The sequence below is a fragment of the Dendrobates tinctorius genome, unplaced genomic scaffold, assembly GCF_039654945.1.
Source record: "Dendrobates tinctorius isolate UK_male_01 unplaced genomic scaffold, ASM3965494v1 ptg000163l, whole genome shotgun sequence".
Taxonomy (NCBI): Eukaryota; Metazoa; Chordata; class Amphibia; order Anura; family Dendrobatidae; genus Dendrobates; species Dendrobates tinctorius.
Genome location: NW_027361830.1, coordinates 6,551,200 through 6,576,947, shown reverse-complemented (window position 1 = coordinate 6,576,947; position 25,748 = coordinate 6,551,200). Strand labels below are relative to the sequence as shown.

At 43.8% G+C, this 25,748-nt stretch overlaps 1 protein-coding gene across 1 annotated transcript in view; it reads left to right on the top strand.

Moving 5' to 3' along the window:
• The window catches only part of LOC141052856 (ovalbumin-related protein Y-like), an 83,372-nt gene that overhangs the window by 42,289 nt on the left and 15,335 nt on the right, over nucleotides 1-25,748 (top strand). Inside the window, exons 4-6 of the mRNA XM_073550164.1 lie at nucleotides 8,755-8,872; nucleotides 16,904-17,043; nucleotides 17,425-17,583. Coding sequence (XP_073406265.1) covers nucleotides 8,755-8,872; nucleotides 16,904-17,043; nucleotides 17,425-17,583 — 417 coding nt within the window. The remainder of the gene's footprint in view (nucleotides 1-8,754; nucleotides 8,873-16,903; nucleotides 17,044-17,424; nucleotides 17,584-25,748) is intronic.

The following is a 25,748-nucleotide window of genomic DNA, read 5'->3' as shown; positions in this document are numbered from 1 at the left end:
TTAGTGGTAAAATTTCACTCAAATAACTTGCGTTTATTTGTGAAAAAAAAGGAAATTTGGCAAAAATTTTGAAAATTTCGCAATTTTCTAACTTTGAATTTTTATGCCCTTAAATCACAGAGATATGGCACACAAAAAACTTAATAAATAACATTTCAAATATGTTTACTTTACATCAGCACAATTTTGGAACCAAAATTTTTCTTGTTAGGAAGTTATAAGGGTTAAAAGTTGACCAGCGATTTCTCATTTTTGCAACACCATTTTATTTTTACGGACCACATCACATTTGAAGTCACTTTGAGAGATCTATATGATAGAAAATACCCAAAAGTGACACCATTCTAAAAACTACACCCCTCAAAGTGCTCAAAACCAGATTCAAGAAGCTATTAACCCTTCAGGTGCTTCACAGGAATTTTTTGAATGTTTAAAAAAAATGAACATTTAACTTTTTTCCACAAAAAAAGTACTTCGGGTCCAATTTTTTTTATTTTACCAAGGGTAACAGTAGAAATTGGACTGCAAAAGTTATTGTGCAATTTCTCCTGAGTACACTGATACCTGATATGTGAGGGGGAACTACTGTTTTGGCGCATGGCAGAGCTCAGAAGGGAAGGAGCGCCGTTTGACTTTTTCAATGCAAAATTGGCTGGAATTCAGATCGGACGCCATGTCACGTTTGGCGAGCCCCTGACGTACCTAAACAGTGGAAACCCCCCACAAGTAACCCCATTTTGGAAACTAGACCCCCAAAGGAACTTATCTAGATATGTGGTGAGAACTTTGAACCTACAAGGGCTTCACAGAAGCCCACAAACAGCCGTACAATTAAAAAATCATTTTTTCCACAAAAATGATCTTTTCACCCACAATTTTTGTTTTCCCAAGGGTAACAGGACCCTTAAAGTTATTGTCCAATTTGTCCTGAGTATGCTGATACCCCATATGTGGGTGTAAATGACTATTTGGGCGCATGGCAGAGCTCGGAAGGGAAGCAGCGCCATTTGACTTTTTTGGCTGGAATTGGGATTGGACGCCATGCTGCATTTGGAAAGCCCCTGATGTACCTAAACAGTGGAAACCCCCCACAAATGACACCATTTTGGAAACTAGACCCCCCACAGAAGTTTATATTGCCCGGGCGTGAAAATAAAAAAATCATATTTTTTCCACAAACATGATCTTTTAGTCCCCAATTTTTTTATTTTCCCAATGGTAACAGGAGAAATTGGACCCCAGAAGTTGTTGTCCAATTTGTCCTGAGTGCGCTGATACCCCATATGTGGGAGAAACCTACTGTATGGGCACACGTCAGGGTTCGGAAGGGAAGTAGTGACGTTTTGGAATGCAGACTTTGATGGAATGGTCTGCGGCTGTCATGTTGCCTTTGGAAAGCCCCTGATGTACCTAAACAGTGGAAACTAGACTCCCTCATAGAACTTATCTAGATGTGTGGTGAGCACTTTGAAACCTCAAGTGCTTCGCAGAAGTTTATAACGCCCAGGCGTGAAAATAAAAAAATCATTTTTTTCCACAAAAATGATAATTTTGCCCCCAATTTTTTATTTTCCTAAGGGTAACGGAGAAATTGGACCCCAAAAGTTGTTTTGCAATTTGTCCTGAGTTGGCCGATACCCCATACGTGGGGGTAAAACACTGTTTGCGAACATGGCAGAGCTTGGAAGGGAAGGAGCACCGTTTGACATTTTCAACGCAGATTTGGCTGGAATTGATATCAGACTCCATGTTGTGCTTGGAGAGCACCTGATGTGCCCAAACAGTGGAAACTCCCCAATTCTAACTCCAGCCCTAACCCCTACACACCCCTAACCCTAATCTCAGCCCTAACACTTGCCCTAACCCTAGCCCTAACCCTAACCCTAGCCCTAACCCTAATGGGAAAATGGAAATAAATAGAGTTATTTAATTTTATTATTTTTCCCTAACTAAGGGGTTGATAAAGGGGGGTTTGCATTACTATTTATGGTGGGTTTTTATCTTTGGCAGCTGTCGCACACTAAAAGATGCTTTTTATTGTAAAAATAGCTTTTGCCATCACCACATTTTGAGAGCTATAATTTTTCCATATTTTGACCCACCAAGTCATGTGAGGTCTTATTTTTTGCGGGACGAGTAGACGTTTTTATTGGTACCATTTTTGGGCATATGACATTTTTTGATAGCTTTTTATTCTGATTTTTGGGACGCAGAATGAACAAAAACCAGCATTTCAAGAATTTCTTTTGGGGGGTGCGTTTACACCATTCCACATGCGGTAAAATTGATAAGGCGGTTTTATTATTTGGGTCAGTACGGTTACAGCGATACCTCATTTATGTCTTTTTTATGTTTTGGCACTTTTATGCAATGAAAACAATTTTATATAAAAAATAATTATTTTTTTATCGCTTTATTCTGCGAGCTATAACTTTTTTATTTTTTCACTGATGATGCTGTGTTGCAGCTCATTTTTTGCGGGATAAGATTACATTTTCAGCGGTACCATGGTTATTTATATCCGTTTTTTTGATCACGCGTTATTGCATTTTTTGTTCGGCGGTATGATGATAAAGCTTTATTTTTTGGTTTGTTTTTTATTTTTATTTTTTAAGGGATTCATTAAAGGGGTTAACTAATGGGACAATTTTATAGGGTGGGTCGTTACGGATGCGGCGATACCAAATATGTGCACTTTTATTGTTTCTGGGTTTTTTTATTTCCAGAAAATGAATTTATTAGGGAATACTTTTTTTTTTTTAAATTTATTTAGCAATTTTTTTATAAATTATTTTTACACTTTTTTTTGTTTAACTTTATTACAATGTCCCAGGGGAGACATAACTGTCATGTGACAGATCGCTGATCTGTCACATCACAGATCGCTGTGACAGATCAGCGATCTGTCACAGGCAGTGCAGAAGCCTTCCTCGTGCCTTCCCTTTGCAGGCACTGAGGAAGCAGGCCCCCAAAGGTCCCCGCCGCCATTTTGGATTCGGAGACCTGCAGTGAAGGAGACCCCAGCAGCAGCACTGCACATTGCGCTGCTGTCGGGGTCTCAGGGAAGCATGGAGGGATCCCCCTCCCTCCCGATGCCTCCCTAAACCCCCGGTACACTGCGATCGTGTTTGATCTCAGTGTGCCAGGGGTTAACGTGTCGGGGGCGGTCCGTGACCACCCCTGACACATAGTGCCGGGTGTCAGCTGTGATAATCAGCTGACACCCGGCCGCGACCAGTGGCGCTCACCACGTGGGTGCCGCTGATCGCTATGACGTACTATCCCGTCCCTGGGGATTAAGTCCCAGGGCACATGGATGGGATAGTATGTCATATGGCAGAAAGGGGTTAAGGGTAAGTTCACACTGAGTTTTCTTCAGCGTTTTTTTTCAGTGTTTTTTTTTCTACAGCAAATCCTAATCTCTTGTCAAGAAAGAACCTGCAGAAAAAAAAATCAAGTTTCCTTGTTTTTTCTTGTGTTTTTTCTGGCTGTGGTTTTATTGCATTTTTTTGCTGCGGTTTTGGCATGTCTTTTGTGCATTGTGATTACGTTTAGTGCTGGAAAAAAAAGTCCTATTCTATAAATCAGGTTTTGGCACAAAAAAAATGAGCAAAACCTGATACTTGCGTATTTGGTGCATTTTTTCAAGGTTTTTTTTTCACCATCCGTTCATTTCAATGGGTGAAAAACGCTGAAAAAATGCTGAAAGAAGTGACATGCTCCATTGTGCAAAAAAACATGCAAAGCACAAAGTCCTGATGACAAAAAAACCTAAGCTGTGTGCATGAGATTTCTGAAATGGAATTTTAGACTTTTTACTGTAAAACACAGCTGAAAATTTGCATAAAAAAGCTGAAAATATGCCTAGTGTGAACTTAGCCTTATACTGTTAATTATAATAACTAAATTATATAAAGTAGATATACTGGATATTTAGTTATTTATTTAGTACTGTTAAGTTACTTGCTATAAAAATTAACAAAAATAGCTTGTAAAAATTCCTGAGCTCCCCTGATTTTGTCACACTTTCCTAGACGCTGCCAATCACAGCTTAGCAGCACATGAGATTGCTAGATCAGCTGCTGAGCTGTGATTGACAGCATCTAGGAGGGAGGTGTTAAACCCCTTAGTGACAGAGCCAATTTGCAGTTTAATGACCAGGCCAATTTTTACAATTCTGACCACTGTCTCTTCATGTCTCTGTCTCTTTAACTCTGGAACATTTTAACGGATCCCGCTGATTATGAGACTGTTTTTCATGACATATTTTACTTCATGTTAGGGCTAACATTTCTTCCATTTGACTTGCGTTTATTTATGAAAAAAACATAAATATGGCAAAAATTTTTAAAATTTTGCAATTTTTTAACTTTTAATTTTTATGCCCTTAAATCAGAGAGATATGTCACAAAAATACTTAAAAAATAACATTTCCCACATGTCTGCTTTACATCAACACAATTTTGGAACCAAAATTTTTTTTGTTAGGAAGTTATAAGGGTTAAAGGTTTACCAGCGATTTCTCCTTTTTGCAACACAATTTACAAAACCATTTTTTTTTTAGGGACAGCATCACATTTGAAGTCACTTTGAGAGGTCAATATGACAGAAAATACCCAAAAGTGACACCATTCTAAAAACTGCAACCCTCAAGGTGCTCAAAACCACATTCAAGAAGTTTATTAACCCTTTACGTGCTTCACAGGAACTGAAGCAATGTGGAAAGAAAAATTTTACTTCAGAACCAGCTATTTTTATTTTCACAAGTGTAAAAAGAGAAAATGAACCACAAAATTTGTTTTGTAATTTCTCCTAAATATGCCGATACCCCATATGTGGGCGTAAACCACTGTTTGGGTGCACAGCAAGATTGGAACGGAAGGAGCGGCATTTGACTTTTTCAATGCAGAATTGGCTGGAAATGAGATCGGACGCCTTGGTGCATTTGGAGAGCCCCTGATGTGCCTAAACAGTGGAAACCCCTAACAAATGACATTTTTTTGGAAACTAGACTCCTTAAGGAACTTATCTAGATGTGTAGTGAGCACTTTGAACCCCCAAGTGCTTCACAGAAGTTTATAACGTAGAGCCATGAAAATAAAAAATCATATTTTTTCCATAAAAATGATATTTTCACCCCCAAATTTTTATTTTCACAAAGCTAACAGGAGGAATTGGACCACAAAAGTTGTGCAATTTTTCCTGAGGACAGTGATACTCTATATGTGGGGGCAACCACTGCTTGGGCGCATGGGAGAGCTCGGAAGAGGAGTGCCGTTTTGGAATGCAGACTTTGATGGATTGTTCCGCGGGCATCATGTTGTGTTTGCAGAACCTCTGATGTGCCTAAACAGTAGAAACCCCTCACAAGTGAACTCATTTTAGAAACTAGACCCCCAAGGAGCTTATCTAGATGTGTGGTGAGCACTTTGAACCCCCAAGTGCTTCACAGAAGTTTACTACCCAGAGCCGTGAAAATAAAAAAATCATTTTTTTTCCTCAAAAATGATTTTTTAGCCCGCTATTTTTTATTTTCCCAAGGGTAACAGGAGAAATTGGACCACAAAATTTGTTGTGCAATTTGTCCTGAGTATGCTGATACCCTATATGTGGGGGGAAACCACTGTTTAGGCACATGGGAGAGCTTGGAAGGGAAGTAGTGCCATTTTGGAATGCAGACTTTGATGGAATGTTCTGTGGGCGTCATGTTGAGTTTGCAGAGCCCCTGATGTGCCTAAACAGTAGAAAACCCCCACAAATGACACCATTTTGAAAACTAGACCCCCCAAGGAACTTATCTAGATGTGTGATGAGAACTTTGAACCCCCAAGTGCTTCAGTTTATAACACAGAGCTGTGAAAATAAAATCATTTTTTTTTAGCCCCCAATTTTTTTATTTTCCCAAGGGTAACAGGAGAAATTAGACCCACAAAGTTGGTGTGCAATTTGTCCTGAGTGCGCTGATGTCCCACATGTTGGGGTAAATCACTGTTTGAGCACACGTTGGGCATCGGAGGCAATGGAGCACCATTTGACTTTTTGAACGCAAAATTGGCTGGAATCAATGGTGGCGCCATGTCGCGTTTGGAGACCCCCTGACGTGCCTAAATAGTGGAAACCTCTCAATTCTAGCTCTAACCCTAACCCCAACACACCCCTAACCCTAATCCCAACCCTAACTCTAATCCCTAACTCTAATCCTAACCCTAATCCCAACCCTAGCCCTAATTCCAACTGTAACCATAATTCCAACCCTATCCCCATTTCCAACTCTAACCCTAATTCCAGCCCTAATTCTAACCCTAACCCTAACCCTAACGGAAAAATGAAAATAAATATATTTTCTTTATTTCATTATTTTCCCTACCTATGGGGGTGATAAAGGGGGGTTAGTTACTATTTTTTATTTTTATCACTGTGATAGGGTCTATCACAGTGACCAAATTGAACCAATAGGAAAAATCTTCCTATGATTGTTGGGTACTGGCTGGCAGATCTCGGCGGGTGAATTGCGCAAACGCCCTCAATTTTCTTCCAGGAAGAAGATGGTGGCGCCCATGGAGGGGAAGCACGCGGGCTGAGGACCACCGGGAGGTACCGGAGGGAATCGAGGACCCTATTTCTCTCTCCTCTGATGTGCGATCACATCAGAGGAGACAGAAATTAAATGGCACATCGGACTTTTTTTTTGCGGTCGCTGTTATATGGTTAATAACGGCGATCGCAAAAGCGGGTTCGATAAAAACCGACCAAAATCATGTTCTATGGGGTCTCGGCTGCCAGAGAAAATCCGACTCTAGGGCGCGCTATACACTTTCTCCACAGCGTTAATTAAGTACCCTTAACTTACGACATTAAAAGGCGTATTGGCGATCGTTAAAGGGTTAAGCGCACACCCCACATAAGACTAAATACATGCTCAGCTGGACTACAAGTAGAGATTTCACATACTGTGCTCAAAAAGCAAGGAATGTGAATATCCTTATGGAGTTACGTAGTTCCTTTTCAAACAAAAGACATTTCAATTATAAGAGTAAAGCTAATTTAATGAAGATTGGTTATGATCTGTTAAATGCAGAGACCATTCACAATACCAGTATTCTCTAATCTGAACAAATAGAGAAGGTATTAGAACTTAGTTACTTAGCAATTCTCAGACATTTTTGAGTTGTGGTTTTCCAATTTGGAGTCACATTTGAGCTGCAAGTTTGTTGCTAACATTAAAATCTATAGGGTTAAAAATTACAATTTATTTGCAACATGCAACCAAAAGTCCAACAGGCTTGTTTTTTTTTGCAATGTTTAGGGTAATTTATGAGTCCCAGTGTAACCCCATTACAAGTCATCACACAACACGTCACTTGAAAATAGCGCCTATATTCAGCTGACAGCTTGACATATTTTTTATTCCCAGCTGCTTTCCTTTTATTACCAATATTTTAACTGTTTCCATTTGTATTGTCATCCATATGTCACCTGTATAAATGCTGTATGTCATTCACTTTTATACATCTGGAGTGAATAAAATTAACAAGACCAAATACAGTGTCCTATGATAATGGCATTGTATTCATGAAAAAATACATGTTATATGGTTGTACGGGATTTAATTTTTTTTTTCACACCCATAGACTTAAATAGGCTAGTCTCATCAAAAATATGGAAGGGACTAGAGCATGTTGCAATTTTTTTTAAGCAGACATTCGGTCCATGTGAACAACCCAATTGAATAATAATATTTGGTCTAAATGCTGTTCGGTTTTCCAACTAATAGTATTTGGACAGAAAATCGGGGTCTTGGGAACGTAGCCTGAGGCAGAGCCAATCTACAGACTAAGAAACCATTAGGCTATGTGCACACGTAGTTTTAGGTCCTGCGGATTTTTCCGCGCGGATTTGGAAAAATCCGCAGGTAAATTCTCAGGTCAAAAGACCTGCGGTTAACCTGCGGATTAGCCTGCGGTTTCACACCTCTACAATGGAGAAGGTGTGAAACCGCAGCAGAATCCACACAAAGAATTGACATGCTGCGGATTTGAACCCGCAGCAAATCCGTGCGGAAAAATCCACAGCATGTACACAGCATTTTCTAGTTTACCATTGAAAACAATGGTACTGTACAACGCAACTAAATCTGCTGCGGACCCGCAGAGCCTGAAACGCTGCAGATCTGCAGCAGAATCCGCACCGTGTGCACATAGCCTCACACCTTCCTAATAAATTCAGCACTAGTGACCTAGTTAAGTTGCTGGCCAAAGGTGGGTTGACCTTGAGCTACAGCTGAAATAAGCTCATCTGTTGATACTCTGGCTGTGATGACCTGGTGAGCAGATGTCATAATGCTCCTTCAATGTAGTGACTGTGTATTGTGTATTCTATTGTTGAATACCATGTTTTGTTCAAATTCATACAGACTGTGTGCAGGTGAATAAACTGCCAGGCTTATGGTTTATTTTATGGGAAATGTTTTTGCTATGTGTTTGCAAAAAGAAAGACAATGCATAATATTCTTGCAAAACATCTTTTTGCCCTAACTGCTCAGTTACACATTGTTACTAGTACAGTACTTGCACTAGCAGTGACTGTGATTGCACTTGTAATGGTGAGTGTGTACGGGTATGTGTAATTCAAGAGTAAATTGGCACCCATGTTAATTAATTTTAAACTATACAGTAAGAGGAAAAAATGTAAAAAAGTTATTATTTCTGTTCATATATGAAGAAGCTGTTACATGATATTATATTATTTTGATAGGCGTTCATCAATATTTCAAAAATATACTACAACTCAAAACCAGAAATAATTGACTTTAAAAGTAATCCAAGAGGTGCATGGAAATATATAGTTAACTACCTGAAAGGAAAGACAGAAGGTAAGACATAAAATACTGTCTAAATGAATATACAGTACTTTGAATTGCTTTACTGTTTTATAGCATTTGAAAGGAATCATGACAGCAGGATAGACAATAATACACAAATGACATGGCTACATTTGTCTTTTAAAGCTGAATGCAGACAACACCATTTTATGGGATATGTGGCCCAATGTTTTGGCACCTTTGAAATTGTTCAAGAAAATGTAGTATTTCTCCCAGAAAATTATTACAATTACACATGTTTTGTTATACACATGTTTAGTTCCTTTGTATGTATTGGAACAGCTAACAAAAACAGAGAAAAAAGGCAAATTGGACGTAATTTCACACAAATTGAACATAATTGGACATAGTTTCACATATAACCCCAAAAATGGGCTGGACAAAATTGTTACCTTTCCAAAATTGGAGGTAAAAAGCTATGTTTAAAGCATGTGATGCTCATTCAAACTCACCTGTGACAAATAACAGGTGTGGGCAATATGAAAATCACACCTGAAACCAGATAAAAAGGGGAGAAATTGACTCATTCTTTGCATTGTGTGACTGTGTGAGCTTCATTAGGCATGGAGAACAAATAGAGGAGAGGAAAATTGTCTGAAGACTTGAAAGAAAAAATGGAGGAAAAATATCAACAACCTGAAGGCTACAAGTCCATCACCAAAGATCTTGATGTTCCATTTTTCACAGTGCACAACAAAATCAAGAAGTTTACAACTCATGGCACTATAGCTAATCTCCCTCAATGTGGCGGTGAAGAGAAAAATTGATGAAAGATTGCAACACAGGATCGTACGGATGGTGAATAAGCAGCCCTAATCAAATTCCAAAGAAATTCAAGTGGTTCTGCACGCTCAGAATGCATTAGACTCAGCGCAAACTATTCATTAACATTTGAATCAAATGAAATGCTTTGGCAGGGAACCCAGGAGAACTCCACTGCTGACACAGTCACCAGCCAGTATCTGTATAAGTACAGATACAAGGTGCTACTGAGCAAGTGGAAGAGAGAACAGGTGATAGTTAGATTAGTGAGGTGACATAATAGGTTAGCTAATCTAAAGACTAGCGATGAACGAGTATACTCGTTGCTCAGGTTTTCCCAAGCATGCTCGGGTGATCTCCGAGCATTTTGGCGTGCTCGGAGATTTAGTGTTTGTTGACGCAGCTGCATGATTTGCGGCTGCTAGACGGCTGAATACATGTGTGGAATTCCTTACAAACAGGCAATCCTCACATGTATTCAGGCTGGCTAGCAGCCGCAAAACATGCAGCTGCGTCAACAAGTACTAAATCTCCGAGCACGCTAAAATATTCGGAGATCACCCGAGCATGCTCGGGAAAAGCCGAGCAACGAGTATAGTCGCTCATCACTACTAAAGGCGTGTTTTTTTGGGCACGCTTGAAAGTGTAAATTTTAAATTAACCAGATTGTCTGACCTAGTGCATTCCAGAAAATTTGTGCAGCACAAGACAAGCCCTGAAGATGGGAAAGGGAGGTTCGGATTATAGAGGGTGGTAGTCTTAGATGATTAGAGTAAAGGAGAGAATGGGTAAGGTGGTTGAGTGGTAGGTTTATATTGTTCTTGTTAGGGCAGGCAGAACGCACCAAATAATAAAATAATAGCAAGGTGCGTTCGCAGCCCAGGGTCCACCGTGCAGGGGTGGTAAACTGCTGCTTAGTAATGGCGGAAGTATAAAGCGGTATACAAGAGGTCACACTTGGGTTAACGTCACCCAGTGTGAACAGAAGCAAACTCTGTTACGACACAGAGCCGCGCCACCGCTGAACATAAATGCAGGAGCCGGTTAAAATCACAGCACTCGGCAAGAGAGCGCTCAGTATGCGGTCACAGAACTCAGCCCCAAGGACAAGGTCTGAGTCCCTCTAGACCTACTGAGTGCGCGGCGTCGCACCTTGAGATGCCACTATAACTGCTGACTAAAGTGGAGTGTCAAGAACGTGCATCGTGGGGTGCAGAGCCACCGGTAGACACTGATGTTAGTCTCAGACTCTGCCTCTACCTACACCTAAGCCAGGGAAATTAACAGGCTAGGCTGCACAACACATGCATGCCAAGGGTAGGGGTTTCAAATGAGTCAGTCACCAGAGACATTCATACATGCTGTGACGTCCGTCTGCGAGTCTGGGCTGCAGGAGGACAACACCCCGAGCAACCCTGATACCCTTTACCCCTATACAGGGATCTGGATTTATAGCAGAGCCCAGGAGGTAGCTGTCTGAATAAGAGCAGTGGACCAGAGCAGGGCGGTCGCCAGAGAGGTGTTCCAATACGGGACCAAAAGCGTAGTGGGATCCGAGTCTAAACCAGTCGGGCAGCAACGGTACAAAAACAGCAGACAGAAGCAGAGTCAGAAATCCAGGCCAAGGTCAGAGTCATAAACCAGGAGGACGACAGAAGTACAAAATCGTTAGGCAATAGAATGGTCAGAAATCCAGGCTGAGGTCAAAGTTAACTATAGCAATTCACACAGTAGCACACAGGGGAACCAAGAATATATCCAGCGGCTTGCAAGACCAGTCCCAAGGTATTTGAGGGATCAGGTCATCCCTCACAGGTTCCTGGACTGATGATGTCATTAGGACCGCCCCCAGGACCAGGCTAGATGGTGATGCAGTAACCCCCTGACGACTGACAGAGGGGCGGAGCCTGCGCCCACCAGATGATTGCGCAGGAGCCACTTCTCTGTCACCACCATAACTCACGGGCGAACCACGGCGCCTCCCAGTGGCCGAGGCAGGAACAGCTGTCTCCGAGTCTGACGGTGAAGTGGTGGTCTGGTGCCTCCCAGTGGCCGCGACCAGAACAGCAGGCCCCGAATCTAACGGCGACATGACAGACCGGCGCCTCTTAGTGGCTAAAGCCGGGACAATAGGCCCTGAGTCTGACGGCGACGTAACAGAACCACGGCGCCTCCCAGTGGCCGAGGCAGGAACAGCCATCCCTGAGTCTGACGGTGAATTAGAGGTCCGGCGCCTCCTAGTGGCCGCGACCGGAACAGCAGGCCCCAAGTCTGAGGGCGACATGACAAATGCATACAACACTCACTCCTCATAGTCTGGTAATGCAAGCGGCCATGTGAACCTTTTATAGCCGCGTCCTTCCGGGACCTTCCTGACCTTTCTGATAGTCCAATCCAAGCTGGAGAAGGACCTGAGCATGTGACCTCCGATCTCCAGTGAGAGATTGTCCCACGGGCATGCTCAGTGGACCGAAGGGAGGACTTAGTCCTTGGAGTAGCTCGCTGCTGACCAGCATGCATTGCTATAGCTGGACCAGAGGTGGCAGCAGCAACCAAACCCACGGAGCTAGTCTGGACAGAGTGCCGAGACCGACGAGTCTGCTGAGCAACCTCCTCTGCGGCTGGAGAGGAAAGGGAGACCACCGGAAGCAAGGCTCGGGATTCCAACGTGCAGCGACAGGAACCCGACGCCTAACATTACCCCCCCTCCTAGGGACCCCTCCTCTCTGAGCCTCGCTACGCTCAAATTCTGCAATGAGAAGTGGAGCGCGGATGTTCTTCACTGGCTCCCAGGTCCGAGCCTCTGGACCATGACCCTTCCAGTCCACCAAATAAAACTTTTTACCATGCACCACCCTGCATCCCACGATGGCATTAACCTCAAACTCATCTGAGGACAGGTCAGATGTCCTGGCGGATGACTGAGACCCGGGACATGAGGACAGGCTTAAGGAGGGACACGTGGAAGGTGTCGGAAATAGCCAAATGTGGTGGAAGGGCTAGACGGTAGACCACGGGGTTGACCTGCTCAAGGACCATGAAGGGGCCAATGTAGCATGATGAGAATTTGTGGACTCGACCCGCAGCCTGATGTTACAGGCAGAGAGCCACACCAAGTTGCCAGGAGCAAAGGTCAGAGCAGGGCGCCGGTGCGTGTCGGCGGAGGCCCTCATTCTCTCCTTGCATGCACGGATAGCATCCTGAGTGCGATCCCAAATGTCATGTGCCTCCACCGCCCAGTCTGCCACCCTGGAATCGGTGGACGACACGGGCATGGGCACAGGGACACGCGGATGCTGGCCGTAATTTAGGAGGGATGGGGTCTGGCCGGTGGAGTCGGCCAGAGAGTTGTTCAAAGCGAACTCCGCCCATGGCAGCAAGGATGCCCAGTCATCCTGCCTGGCCGAGACAAAATGTCGTAGATATGTGACCAGGGTCTGGTTGGCTCTTTCTACCAACCCATTCGTTTCGGGATGATAGGCCGAGGAGAGATTCAGCTCAATGCTGAGCAGTCTACAGAGCTCTCTCCAGAACTGAGATGCAAACTGGGGACCCTGGTCAGTGACAATCTTGTCTGGCATGCCGTGCAGGCGGAAAACGTGCTTAATAAACAATGCTGCCAGGCAGAAGGTATCCGGGAGAGAGGTACCAGGTGCACCATCTTGGAGAAATGGTCGGTGAAAACCCAAATGACTGTGCTGCCACTGGACTTGGGTAGCCCCACCACAAAGTCCATACCAGCCATCTCCCAGGGCCTGTCTGCTACCGGCAGGGGATAAAGTAGCCCAGCGGGCCACTGTTGAGAGGACCTATTCTGGGCGCAAGAGACGCACGCCTGAATATAGTCCCTGGCGTCACAGGCCATATGCGGCCACCAGTACGTTCTTGCCAGAAGCTCAGAGGTCCGTTTTGTCCCGAAATGTCCTCGCACCCTGGATGAATGAGCCCAAGAGAGGACCTCCGGTCACAGACAAGCAGGGACAAATGTCTTGGCCGGAGCCACAGTCCTTAGGCTCTCAGATGGGATGATCAGCAAGGCTCCTCCTCCTCTTCCTCCGATGACACCACGGAGTGGGAGAGAGCATCAGCCCGGACGTTCTTCTCCCCGGAGATAAAATGGAGAGTGAAGTGCAACCGGGAGAAGAACAAGGACCATCAGGCCTGGCGAGAATTTAGCTGCTGGGCTGTTTGCAAATACACCAAGTTCTTGTGGTCGGTGAACACCTGGAATGGATGGCGAGCCCCCTCCAGGAGGTGTCTCCACTCTGAGAAGGCCAACTTCATCGCTAGCAACTCCCTGTCCTTCAGGGCCGCTAGGAACTGGGCAGCACCCTGAACCACTGGATCATCACGTTCCCACAAAGGTGTAACCCACTGTAATGCCCGGCCAGACAAGAGTGACACAATAAAGCCCACCTTAGCCCGCTCTGTAGGGAACCGTGCAGCCAGTAGCTCGAGCTGAATTGAGCACTGGCTCACGAATCCCCTACAGGTGGCGCTGTCACCTGAAAACTTGTCGGGAAGCGGGAGGCGGGACAGTGTAGGCGTGGGCAAAAGAGTAGGTACACGTGAGACAGCCTCAGCGACTGTCTGAGCAGCAGCCAGCGCGGTATTCGCAGCTGAGTTGGCGCTCTCAATAGCCGCCAACCTGCTCTCCAGCTGCCGAATATAGCGCTACAACTGCTGCACGTCTGCCATTGCCAGCCAGACCCTGGCGCTAGTGTAATGTTAGGGTCGGCGGAACGCACCAGATATAAATAATAGGAGGTGCGTTCGCCGCCCGGGGTCCACCGTGCGGTAGATAGTAAGACCGCTGCTGGACAATGACAGGTGCACCAGAAGGTGAAGTAGTGCGCTCGGGTTAACGTCACCCGAACGCTAAGGGCGGCTCTGTTCAGACACCGAGTCGCTTGGCAGAAATAAATGTAAAGCCACTGGCCCTGTTAGGTTCACAGGAAGCTCAGCAGGTGGCGTTGCAGCCACAACCGCCAATAAACGCTGCTACCGCAGCGCGGCAATAACTAAAGCCGCAGGCGTCGGTACCGGAGAACCGGGCACCAACGGACGCTAGTGTAGGTGTGGAAAGCACAGTGGCGTGTAGCTTGCCACAACCTGGAGCTGACTAACCCAACACACAGTCACCAATCGTATTATCCAAGGGAAGGGGTTTCATAATAAGTCAGTCACCAGTCCATGCATTTAGCACCATACACACACAGCATAATATGCTACACTAGCTCATGGCCGAGCCGCCATGCGGGCTTTTTATAGCCATGGGCTTCCAGGACCCTCCAGTACCCTGGAAAGGACCAATCAGATCCAACACAGGACCTGAACATGTGACCCCTGCTCTCCAGTGAGAGGTCACCTTGCGGGCATGCCCAGTAGCACAGCATGAGGACATCCAGGCTGTCAGAGCGAGTCAGAGCAGTATGCCTGGCTCGCCGTGATTGCTGAGCAACACCTGGAGCGGTTGGAGGAGAATGGGAGACCGCTGGATGTCTGGCTCTGGATTCCTGCTGTGCAGAGTCAGGAATCTGACGCCTAACAGTTTGTCTAAAATTTTCTTTCTAATCTCCTGAGTCAACACTTTCCTTCGCTTCCTCTGGTCTATGTTGAGTGTGATACACAACATGTCACCAAACAGCACAGTGAGTATCTGTAGCCCTCTATACAGGCCCACTCACTGATTCCAGGATTGTAGACACCTGTGATGCTAAGTATTGGACACACCTTGATTTAACATGCCCCTTTTGTCACATTACTTTCAGGGGTACCATCATTTCTGTCCAGGCCTATTTCATGAGTTTTATTTATTTATTTATTTTTAAATTCTGTGGAAGCATGGTTGAAAAGCAATGCCTGACTTTCATTTGTTCATTTTCATAGAATTTTTATATTTTATTACTTTTGTCAGATTCAAGTTATTTCTGTGACCATTGTGGGTTTTTCTGTCATTAAATGAGAGGTGTCAACAATTTTGACCACGTGTATATGAACTCCTTGAAGATGTTGTCCTTGAGATTTGAACTCAGTATTGCAAAGCAGCAGTGCTAATCACTGAACCATCATGCTGCCCATGAAAACATTTTAAACATTAATGATTTTAGGACAAAAACAAGCATTTCTAGTGTTTAGGTTACTTTTAGAAAATAGCATTCTGAGCAATTATATTTTAAAATATGATTCTGTTAATACTTCAGAATGATAGTAATAGCAAAGCTTCAAAATTGCTGAACATGCCAATGAAATTAAAGGGGCTTTCTAGGATTTATAACATTTGTCCAGGTGTAAGGAATGTTCATAAAGAGAAAATAAGCAATTATTACCCCTTGTCATGTCCTGAGGTAATACATGGAGAACATACAAACTCCTTTCAGATGCCGTTTTTGATGAGATTTGAACTCAGGATCCCAGGTCTGCAAAGTCACGTGCCGCCACATAAGTTACAATATATTCTCTTTGTTTAGTAATGTGCAGCTATTTAATGTTTATATCCTGCATCTGCTAATTAAAGAAACACTCTCAAAGTTTTTATCCTCTTAAAATATTGCAGCCATCATATTATATAGTGCTGAATACTTTCAATTGCTCATTTTTCTCTTTGACCTAGTTATTTCTTCACATCTATTACATCACATAATTTTACATCACTGCAAAGTTCCTGGCAGACCACCTCCACCTTCTCTTCAACTCCTGACCCAGCTGCTCTGCTCTTCCTACTTCCAGGGACATTGTAATGATATAGAATTGTAGTTCTAATGATGTCTCATGTAGGGAAAAAGACTTTGTTTTTAACTAGAGCCTAGAAGGATTCAGCCAGTTTGTTTTTAATCACGTGATGCTATAGACCTAATGGAAATAAGAAAAATTAACTGGACAGGAAGGCAAAATAAGCAATTGTAAGTGCACAGGGATATATAATATGATGACTGCAATATATTATATATTAGGAGGATAACAATTTTGATGGGTGTGCTTCTTTAAGATGAGATGGTATTGCCAACCCTGTGTATATGAACTGCTAACAGGACTACAGTTATTGGGGATTGTGGTACCATCCCAAATCCAATGTAAAAGAATGTATAGAGATGAGGGGGTGAAGAATCGCAGTCAAAGTCCTTAGACATGACAGATAGCCATCTAATAGCTACAAGAACTCCATTTTCACATATTCAGTGATATATAGGTGTATAGGGGACCAGATTGGCATGTATGACCTGTAGGAGACATAAACTATATACATGTGCTCTTTTTTAGGTACTATTCAAAACATGCCTGACAGTTCCATTACGAATGATACAAAGCTCATAGTTGTTAACACTGTATATTTATCGGCCAACTGGACACAGAGCTTTCCGCGAGTCAAAACCGAAAAGGAATCATTTACTCTGAGCACTGTAAGTATTATCTGATGATATCTGTTGCTGCATCACTGGGGAGATTATAATCCCAGTGAGAGGAAAGTGTATAAGGGAAAATTGTGTCAACTCAACCAATGTTTGTGTATTTTTTGTATTTTTTTGATCCCTCAGATTACAGACTTTTCTATAGTCTTTGTAACTGGTGACCCTGTTAGCACAGAGGTAATGTCTTCTAAGTCCCCATCATGCAGATTTCACAGGCATGACCCAAAAAAGCAGCAGCTATTGCTTGTTAAAATTTTCTACCATTTTTTTATTACGAGAAGAGAAATTTCTTTTTTTTAGGTTTATACTTATGTCTGAACCTATCATTGTAAATGTAGTCTATATTCAGCTGTTTATGTGTATCCCTTTTAGAATGAAACAGTGTATGCAGAGTTGATGTGTATAGAAGGCAGTTTTAATATTCGTGAAATAAAGGATGAAAGGCTAAGAATTATCGAGCTGCCATATGGAAAAATTAAAAATCTGCGTATGTATGTCATACTACCAGATACTTACGATGGTATAGAAAAGGTAAGTGTATATAGGATATATATCAATATGAAGCCACAGACGGATGGAGTGAATAACATTGATTATTTTATAGTGAGCTATAATAGGCAGCAAGTGAACAGTCAGTAAGCGTAAAAGTGTAAGGAAGGATCTCAGCAACTTTTGACATGGGGCAAATTTAAGTGGCTATAAATGTGGGTGAGAAAATGCCCTCAACTACAGGTCTTGTGTTATGTTCCTCTTTGGGTTCTGGCCTTATTTGTTAACCTGTTATAGACGACCCATGTATTAACAGTCTTTCACTTAAAGGGGTTGTTTAGTTCTTGTTCATGTTGGAATATGTTTGGTGCAACAACTCCATTCCTGTCTATGAGTGTTTAGTTGCTAGATTTGTATGCTGTTCATAAAGTTAGAACAAAAAAAAACTCCCAGAGGCTCACACAGGGAGAGCATGTGACTGTATTTCCTTTTCTTCCTGAGTCTGTGTATGAGAGAAGCAGTCTGCTGTAGATGTTGCAGATAGAGACACACAAATTATTTATTCCTGATCTATTAAGCTTTTCTTGTATTGTTCCTGAATAAAGAAGCTCTGTTGTCACATGTTTGGACGGTATCCTGTATAATCCACTGCCAACAGTTCAGGAGCTCCCCGTTTCTCTGCCTTACAGCTTCCTACTTGCTGTGGGCACTGCTGAACTGAAAGTTGACAGTTCAGACTAATACATGGTCATTAGTGTTGAGCATTCCGATACCGCAAGTATCGGGTATCGGCCGATACTTGCTGTATCGGAATTCCGATACCGACTTCCGATATTTTTTCAATATCGGAAGTCGGCATCGGAATCGGAAGTTCAAAGTTGATTGACAGCCTGACGTCATCATGATGCGCGGTGTGTGCGCATCATGATGCGCCGTCATTTCGGGCCTTCCGGGGGTCTCTGCCGGCCTGCCGGGGGGCTGTGCCGGCCTGCCGGGGGGCTGTGTGGACTGCCCGGGGTCTGTACCGGCCTGCCGGGGGGCTGTGCCGGCCTGCCGGTGGTCTGTGCACCCTGTGGGGGTCTGTACCGGCCTGCCGGGGGGGCTGTGCCGGCCTGCCGGGGGGCTGTGCACCCTGTGGGGGTATGTACCGGCCTGCCGGGGGGCTGTGCCGGCCTGCCGGGGGGCTGTGCACCCTGTGGGGGTCTGTACCGGCCTGCCGGGGGGCTGTGCCGGCCTGCCGGGGGGCTGTGCTGATGTCCGGGGGTCTGTGCAAGCATCGTCCGATGGGACTACAAGTCCCATCTGGCGATGCCTGCTACCATGACAGTGATTGACACATTAGCCAATGATGGGACAGTAGTAGTCCCATCATCCGGCTAATGTGTTAAATGTTAAAAAAAAAAAAAAAAATACTACATACATACTACATGCATGCTACATACATACTACATACATACTACATACATACTACATACATACCACATATATACTACATACATACTACATACATAACACATACATACTACATACATACTACATACATACTACATACATACTACATACATACTACATGCTACATACATACTACATATATACTACATGCATGCTACATACATACTACATGCATGCTACATACATACTACATGCTACATACATACTACATATATACTACATGCATGCTACATACATACTACATGCTACATACATACTACATATATACTACATACATACTACATACATACTACATGCATGCTACATACATACTACATGCTACATACATACTACATGCTACATACATACTACATATATACTACATGCATGCTACATACATACTACATGCTACATACATACTACATATATACTACATACATACTACATACATACTACATGCATGCTACATACATACTACATGCTACATACATACTACATGCATGCTACATACATACTACATGCTACATACATACTACATGCTACATACATACTACATATATACTACATGCATGCTACATACATACTGCATGCTACATGCATGCTACATACATACTACATGCTACATACATACCACATATATACTACATACATACTACATACAATACATTCATACAATACATACATAGACATACAGTACATATAACATAGAGTAACATACTTACCAATACTTGTCACATTGTTCCCCGAAGCCATTGTCTTTTACGGAATAAATATTAACATAACAAACCACAAAAATACTCACCCACAATCCGAAGCAGTCCACGAGTGTGTCCCACGACGATCTTGGGTAGAGAACTGCAGCATCAGCTGTTGCTGCCGTTCTCTACGGGCTGCAGGAATCCAATGACGGAAGGTAGGTATCCTTCCGCACTGTATTCCTCCGCCACTTAAAAAAAAAAAAAGTCCCTAGTCTCACTTTATGCCATTGCTGCGTGGGAATTTCCCACACAGCAATGGCATAAAGTGAGACTAGGGACTTTTTTTTTTTTAAGTGGCGGAGGAATACAGTGCGGAAGGATACCTACCTTCCGTCATTGGATTCCTGCAGCCCGTAGAGAACGGCAGCAACAGCTGATGCTGCAGTTCTCTACCCAAGATCGTCATGGGACACACTCGTGGACTGCTTCGGATCGTGGGTGAGTATTTTTGTGGTTTGTTATGTTAATATTTATTCCGTAAAAGACAATGGCTTCGGGGAACAATGTGACAAGTATTGGTAAGTATGTTACTCTATGTTATATGTACTGTATGTCTATGTATGTATTGTATGAATGTATTGTATGTAGTATGTATGTAGTATATATGTGGTATGTATGTAGCATGTAGTATGTATGTAGTATGTATGTAGCATGCATGTAGCATGCAGTATGTATGTAGCATGCATGTAGTATATATGTAGTATGCATGTAGCATGTAGTATGTATGTAGCATGCATGTAGTATATATGTAGTATGTATGTAGCATGTAGTATGTATGTAGCATGCATGTAGTATGTATGTAGTATGTATGTAGTATATATGTAGTATGTATGTAGCATGTAGTATGTATGTAGCATGCATGTAGTATATATGTAGTATGTATGTAGTATGTATGTAGCATGCATGTAGTATGTATGTAGTATGTATGTAGTATATATGTAGTATGTATGTAGCATGTAGTATGTATGTAGCATGTATGTAGTATGCATGTTGTATGTATGTAGCATGTAATTTTTTTTTTTTTTTTTTTTTTTTTTTTTACATTCAACACATTAGCCGGATGATGGGACTACTACTGTCCCATCATTGGCTAATGTGTCAATCACTGTCATGGTAGCAGGCATCGCCCGATGGGACTTGTAGTCCCATCGGACGATGCCTGCACAGACCCCCGAAGCCTGCACAGCCCCCCGGCAGGCTGGCACAGCCCCCCGGAGCCGGCACAGCCCCCCGGCAGGCCGGCACAGCCCACCGGAGCCTGCACAGCCCCCCCGGCAGGCCGGCACAGCCCCCCGGCAGGCCGGCACAGACCACCGGAGCCTGCACAGACCCCCTGGCAGGCCGGCACAGCCCCCCGAAAGGCCCGTACAGACCCCAGAGAGGCTGCACAAGGGAAAAACAGGATTTTTCTTATTCCGATACCGGAAGTCCCATAGACTTGAATGGGACTTCCGGTATCGGAATCGGCGATACCGATACTTTTTTTAAAGATCGGCCGATCCATTCCGATCCGATACTTTGAAGTATTGGACGGTATCGCTCAACTCTAATGGTCATGCCACTAGAGCTGCATGCAATTTAATGCAGATAGCAGAGGCAGCTTTGTATTTGCAGCATTGGAGGAGCACAGGGGCACAGAGAACAAAGACAATTTTTAATTATAGTGTTTTTCCAGCACTTTTCAATTTTACCCATTTAAGATGTTGAGACAATCCATTTAAGTAGAAATATTTTCAATGGCACTTTAACTGCAATGTTTTATAGGGGCTGTAGAAAATAAAAATAAAACTTTAAAGCAGACCTATGTTGAACAGGCAGATTTCGAATTTGCCAGTTTTTGTGGATTTTCCTAAGAAATTGGGGCATTTAATGTCCTTTATTATCCTCAGGGGTCTCTAATATGGTATTTGTAAAACATAAAAACATCCTTATACTCATATTATTGTTCACATTTCCGGCCCCTCTGCTTCTCACCATCCTCTGTCCAGACCTCGTCAGTCGTCACATCTTCTGGTCTACGGCATAAGAAGTGAAATCCCTGGGCCTCTCCTGAGCCATTATTTTTGCCATTGATAAGACTCAGGAGTAGAGTTGAGCGACTTTTGCTTTTTTAGGGTCGCGTTTCGTTTCGTGAAACCCGACTTTTCCAAAAGTCGGGTCGAGCAAGATCGTCCGATTATAGGGAAAAGTCGGGGTCGTCCCGAAACACGAAACCCAATGTAAGTCAATGGGGAATAAAAGTCGGCAGTGAGAGGAGGACAGGAAACACACCTACAGTGCCCATTTGAATGCCAAAAGCATCAATTCTTCTTACTTAAGCTTGTCAACCTTAATTAACTTCATAATACAAGTTACGCACTGAAAAATGGGGGTTATTTGGCTAAATTTGTGGGGGGGGAGGGCTGGCTGCAGGTTTTCATGTGCCCTGGGCGAAAGAGCGCCCCTTTAACACATACCACAACTCATCATGCTCCGATACGGCAGAGAAATAGCGGTATAGTACAATGAAAAATACCTCACTTTTTACATCTCATGACGAGGCCCATCTATTTCTCCATACAAAATCATTGGTCCCATATAATGTTTGAAACAGTATATGATGAGCTCCACATAATGCTACAGTATATGTTGGTCCCCATGGATGAAGCTCCACTGTCTTATGGGCCCAAATAATGCTCCAAACATAATGGGCCCCATTTCTACTGCTCTAGTGTATAATGGGCCCTGTAAATGCTGCTCCAGTGTCTGATGTCCACCTTTGGAATGTTCCAGTGTATGGTGGGCCCCATCTATCATTCTCCAGAGTATAGTGCTCCCCAAAAATTGCTGTCCCAACATAGAAAACAATCAAATAAGTCTCCTCGCTAGGGAATCCCTGTACTTGTCTGGACAGGTGCTGTAGCTTGCTTAACAGCTCGCCAGCCGTTCTCACGCCCAGTATGGATTGCACGTGATTGCACAAAGGTTAGAAAGGGTACCGTATCCCTGGATAACATGTATGGATAGCGTACACATTCAAAATATATGTCTATACAGCATGAGGCAGGCTCAGACGGTGTTAGGCCCAGTATGGATTGCACGTCATTGCACAAAGGTTAGAAGGGGTACCGTATCCCCGGATAACATGTATGGATAGCGTACACATTCAAAATATATGTCTATACAGCATGAGGCAGGCTCAGACGGTGTTAGGCCCAGTATGGATTGCACGTCATTGCACAAAGGTTAGAAGGGGTACCGTATCCCCGGATAACATGTATGGATAGCGTACACATTCAAAATATATGTCTATACAGCATGAGGCAGGCTCAGACGGTGTTAGGCCCAGTATGGATTGCACGTCATTGCACAAAGGTTAGAAGGGGTACCGTATCCCCGGATAACATGTATGGATAGCGTACACATTCAAATATATGTCTATACAGCATGAGGCAGGCTCAGACGGTGTTAGGCCCAGTATGGATTGCACGTCATTGCACAAAGGTTAGAAGGGGTACCGTATCCCCGGATAACATGTATGGATAGCGTACACATTCAAAATATATGTCTATACAGCATGAGGCAGGCTCAGACGGTGTTAGGCCCAGTATGGATTGCACGTCATTGCACAAAGGTTAGAAGGGGTACCGTATCCCCGGATAACATGTATGGATAGCGTACACATTCAAAATATATGTCTATACAGCATGAGGCAGGCTCAGACGGTGTTAGGCCCAGTATGGATTGCACGTCATTGCACAAAGGTTAGAAGGGGTACCGTATCCCCGGATAACATGTATGGATAGCGTACACATTCAAAATATATGTCTATACAGCATGAGGCAGGCTCAGACGGTGTTAGGCCCAGTATGGATTGCACGTCATTGCACAAAGGTTAGAAGGGGTACCGTATCCCCAGATAACATGTATGGATAGTGTACACATTCAAAATATATGTCTATACAGCATGAGGCAGGCTCAAACGGTGTTAGGCCCAGTATGGATTGCACGTCATTGCACAAAGGTTAGAAGGGGTACCGTATCCCCGGATAACATGTATGGATAGCGTACACATTAAAAATATATGTCTATACAGCATGAGGCAGGCTCAGACGGTGTTAGGCCCAGTATGGATTGCACGTCATTGCACAAAGGTTAGAAGGGGTACCGTATCCCCGGATAACATGTATGGATAGCGTACACATTCAAAATATATGTCTATACAGCATGAGGCAGGCTCAGACGGTGTTAGGCCCAGTATGGATTGCACGTCATTGCACAAAGGTTAGAAGGGGTACCGTATCCCCGGATAACATGTATGGATAGCGTACACATTCAAAATATATGTCTATACAGCATGAGGCAGGCTCAGACGGTGTTAGGCCCAGTATGGATTGCACGTCATTGCACAAAGGTTAGAAGGGGTACCGTATCCCCGGATAACATGTATGGATAGCGTACACATTCAAAATATATGTCTATACAGCATGAGGCAGGCTCAGACGGTGTTAGGCCCAGTATGGATTGCACGTCATTGCACAAAGCTTAGAAGGGGTACTGTATCCCCGGATAACATGTATGGATAGCGTACACATTCAAAATATATGTCTATACAGCATGAGGCAGGCTCAGACGGTGTTAGGCCCAGTATGGATTGCACGTCATTGCACAAAGGTTAGAAGGGGTACCGTATCCCCGGATAACATGTATGGATAGCGTACACATTCAAAATATATGTCTATACAGCATGAGGCAGGCTCAGACGGTGTTAGGCCCAGTATGGATTGCACGTCATTGCACAAAGGTTAGAAGGGGTACCGTATCCCCGGATAACATGTATGGATAGCGTACACATTCAAAATATATGTCTATACAGCATGAGGCAGGCTCAGACGGTGTTAGGCCCAGTATGGATTGCACGTCATTGCACAAAGGTTAGAAGGGGTACCGTATCCCCAGATAACATGTATGGATAGTGTACACATTCAAAATATATGTCTATACAGCATGAGGCAGGCTCAAACGGTGTTAGGCCCAGTATGGATTGCACGTCATTGCACAAAGGTTAGAAGGGGTACCGTATCCCAGAATAACATGTATGGATAGCGTACACATTCAAAATATATGTCTATACAGCATGAGGCAGGCTCAGACGGTGTTAGGCCCAGTATGGATTGCACATCATTGCACAAAGGTTAGAAGGGGTACCGTATCCCCGGATAACATGTATGGATAGCGTACACATTCAAAATATATGTCTATACAGCATGAGGCAGGCTCAGACGGTGTTAAGCCCAGTATGGATTGCACGTCATTGCACAAAGGTTAGAAGGGGTACCGTATCCCCGGATAACATGTATGGATAGCGTACACATTCAAAATATATGTCTATACAGCATGAGGCAGGCTCAGACGGTGTTAGGCCCAGTATGGATTGCACGTCATTGCACAAAGGTTAGAAGGGGTACCGTATCCCCGGATAACATGTATGGATAGCGTACACATTCAAAATATATGTCTATACAGCATGAGGCAGGCTCAGACGGTGTTAGGCCCAGTATGGATTGCACGTCATTGCACAAAGGTTAGAAGGGGTACCGTATCCCCGGATAACATGTATGGATAGCGTACACATTCAAAATATATGTCTATAGAGCATGAGGCAGGCTCAGACGGTGTTAGGCCCAGTATGGATTGCACGTCATTGCACAAAGGTTAGAAGGGGTACCGTATCCCCGGATAACATGTATGGATAGCGTACACATTCAAAATATATGTCTATTCAGCATGAGGCAGGCTCAGACGGTGTTAGGCCCAGTATGGATTGCACGTCATTGCACAAAGGTTAGAAAGGGTACCGTATCCACGGATAACATGTATGGATAGCGTACACATTCAAAATATATGTCTCAGGAGGCAGGCTCAGACGGTGTCAGGCACAGTATGGATTTGACGGCCCAGATTACACAGCGGAGGAGCAGGGAGAGGTAAAGATTGCAAATGCTGGGGCCCTGGCCAAGCAAGGGGGGCCCACTCGTG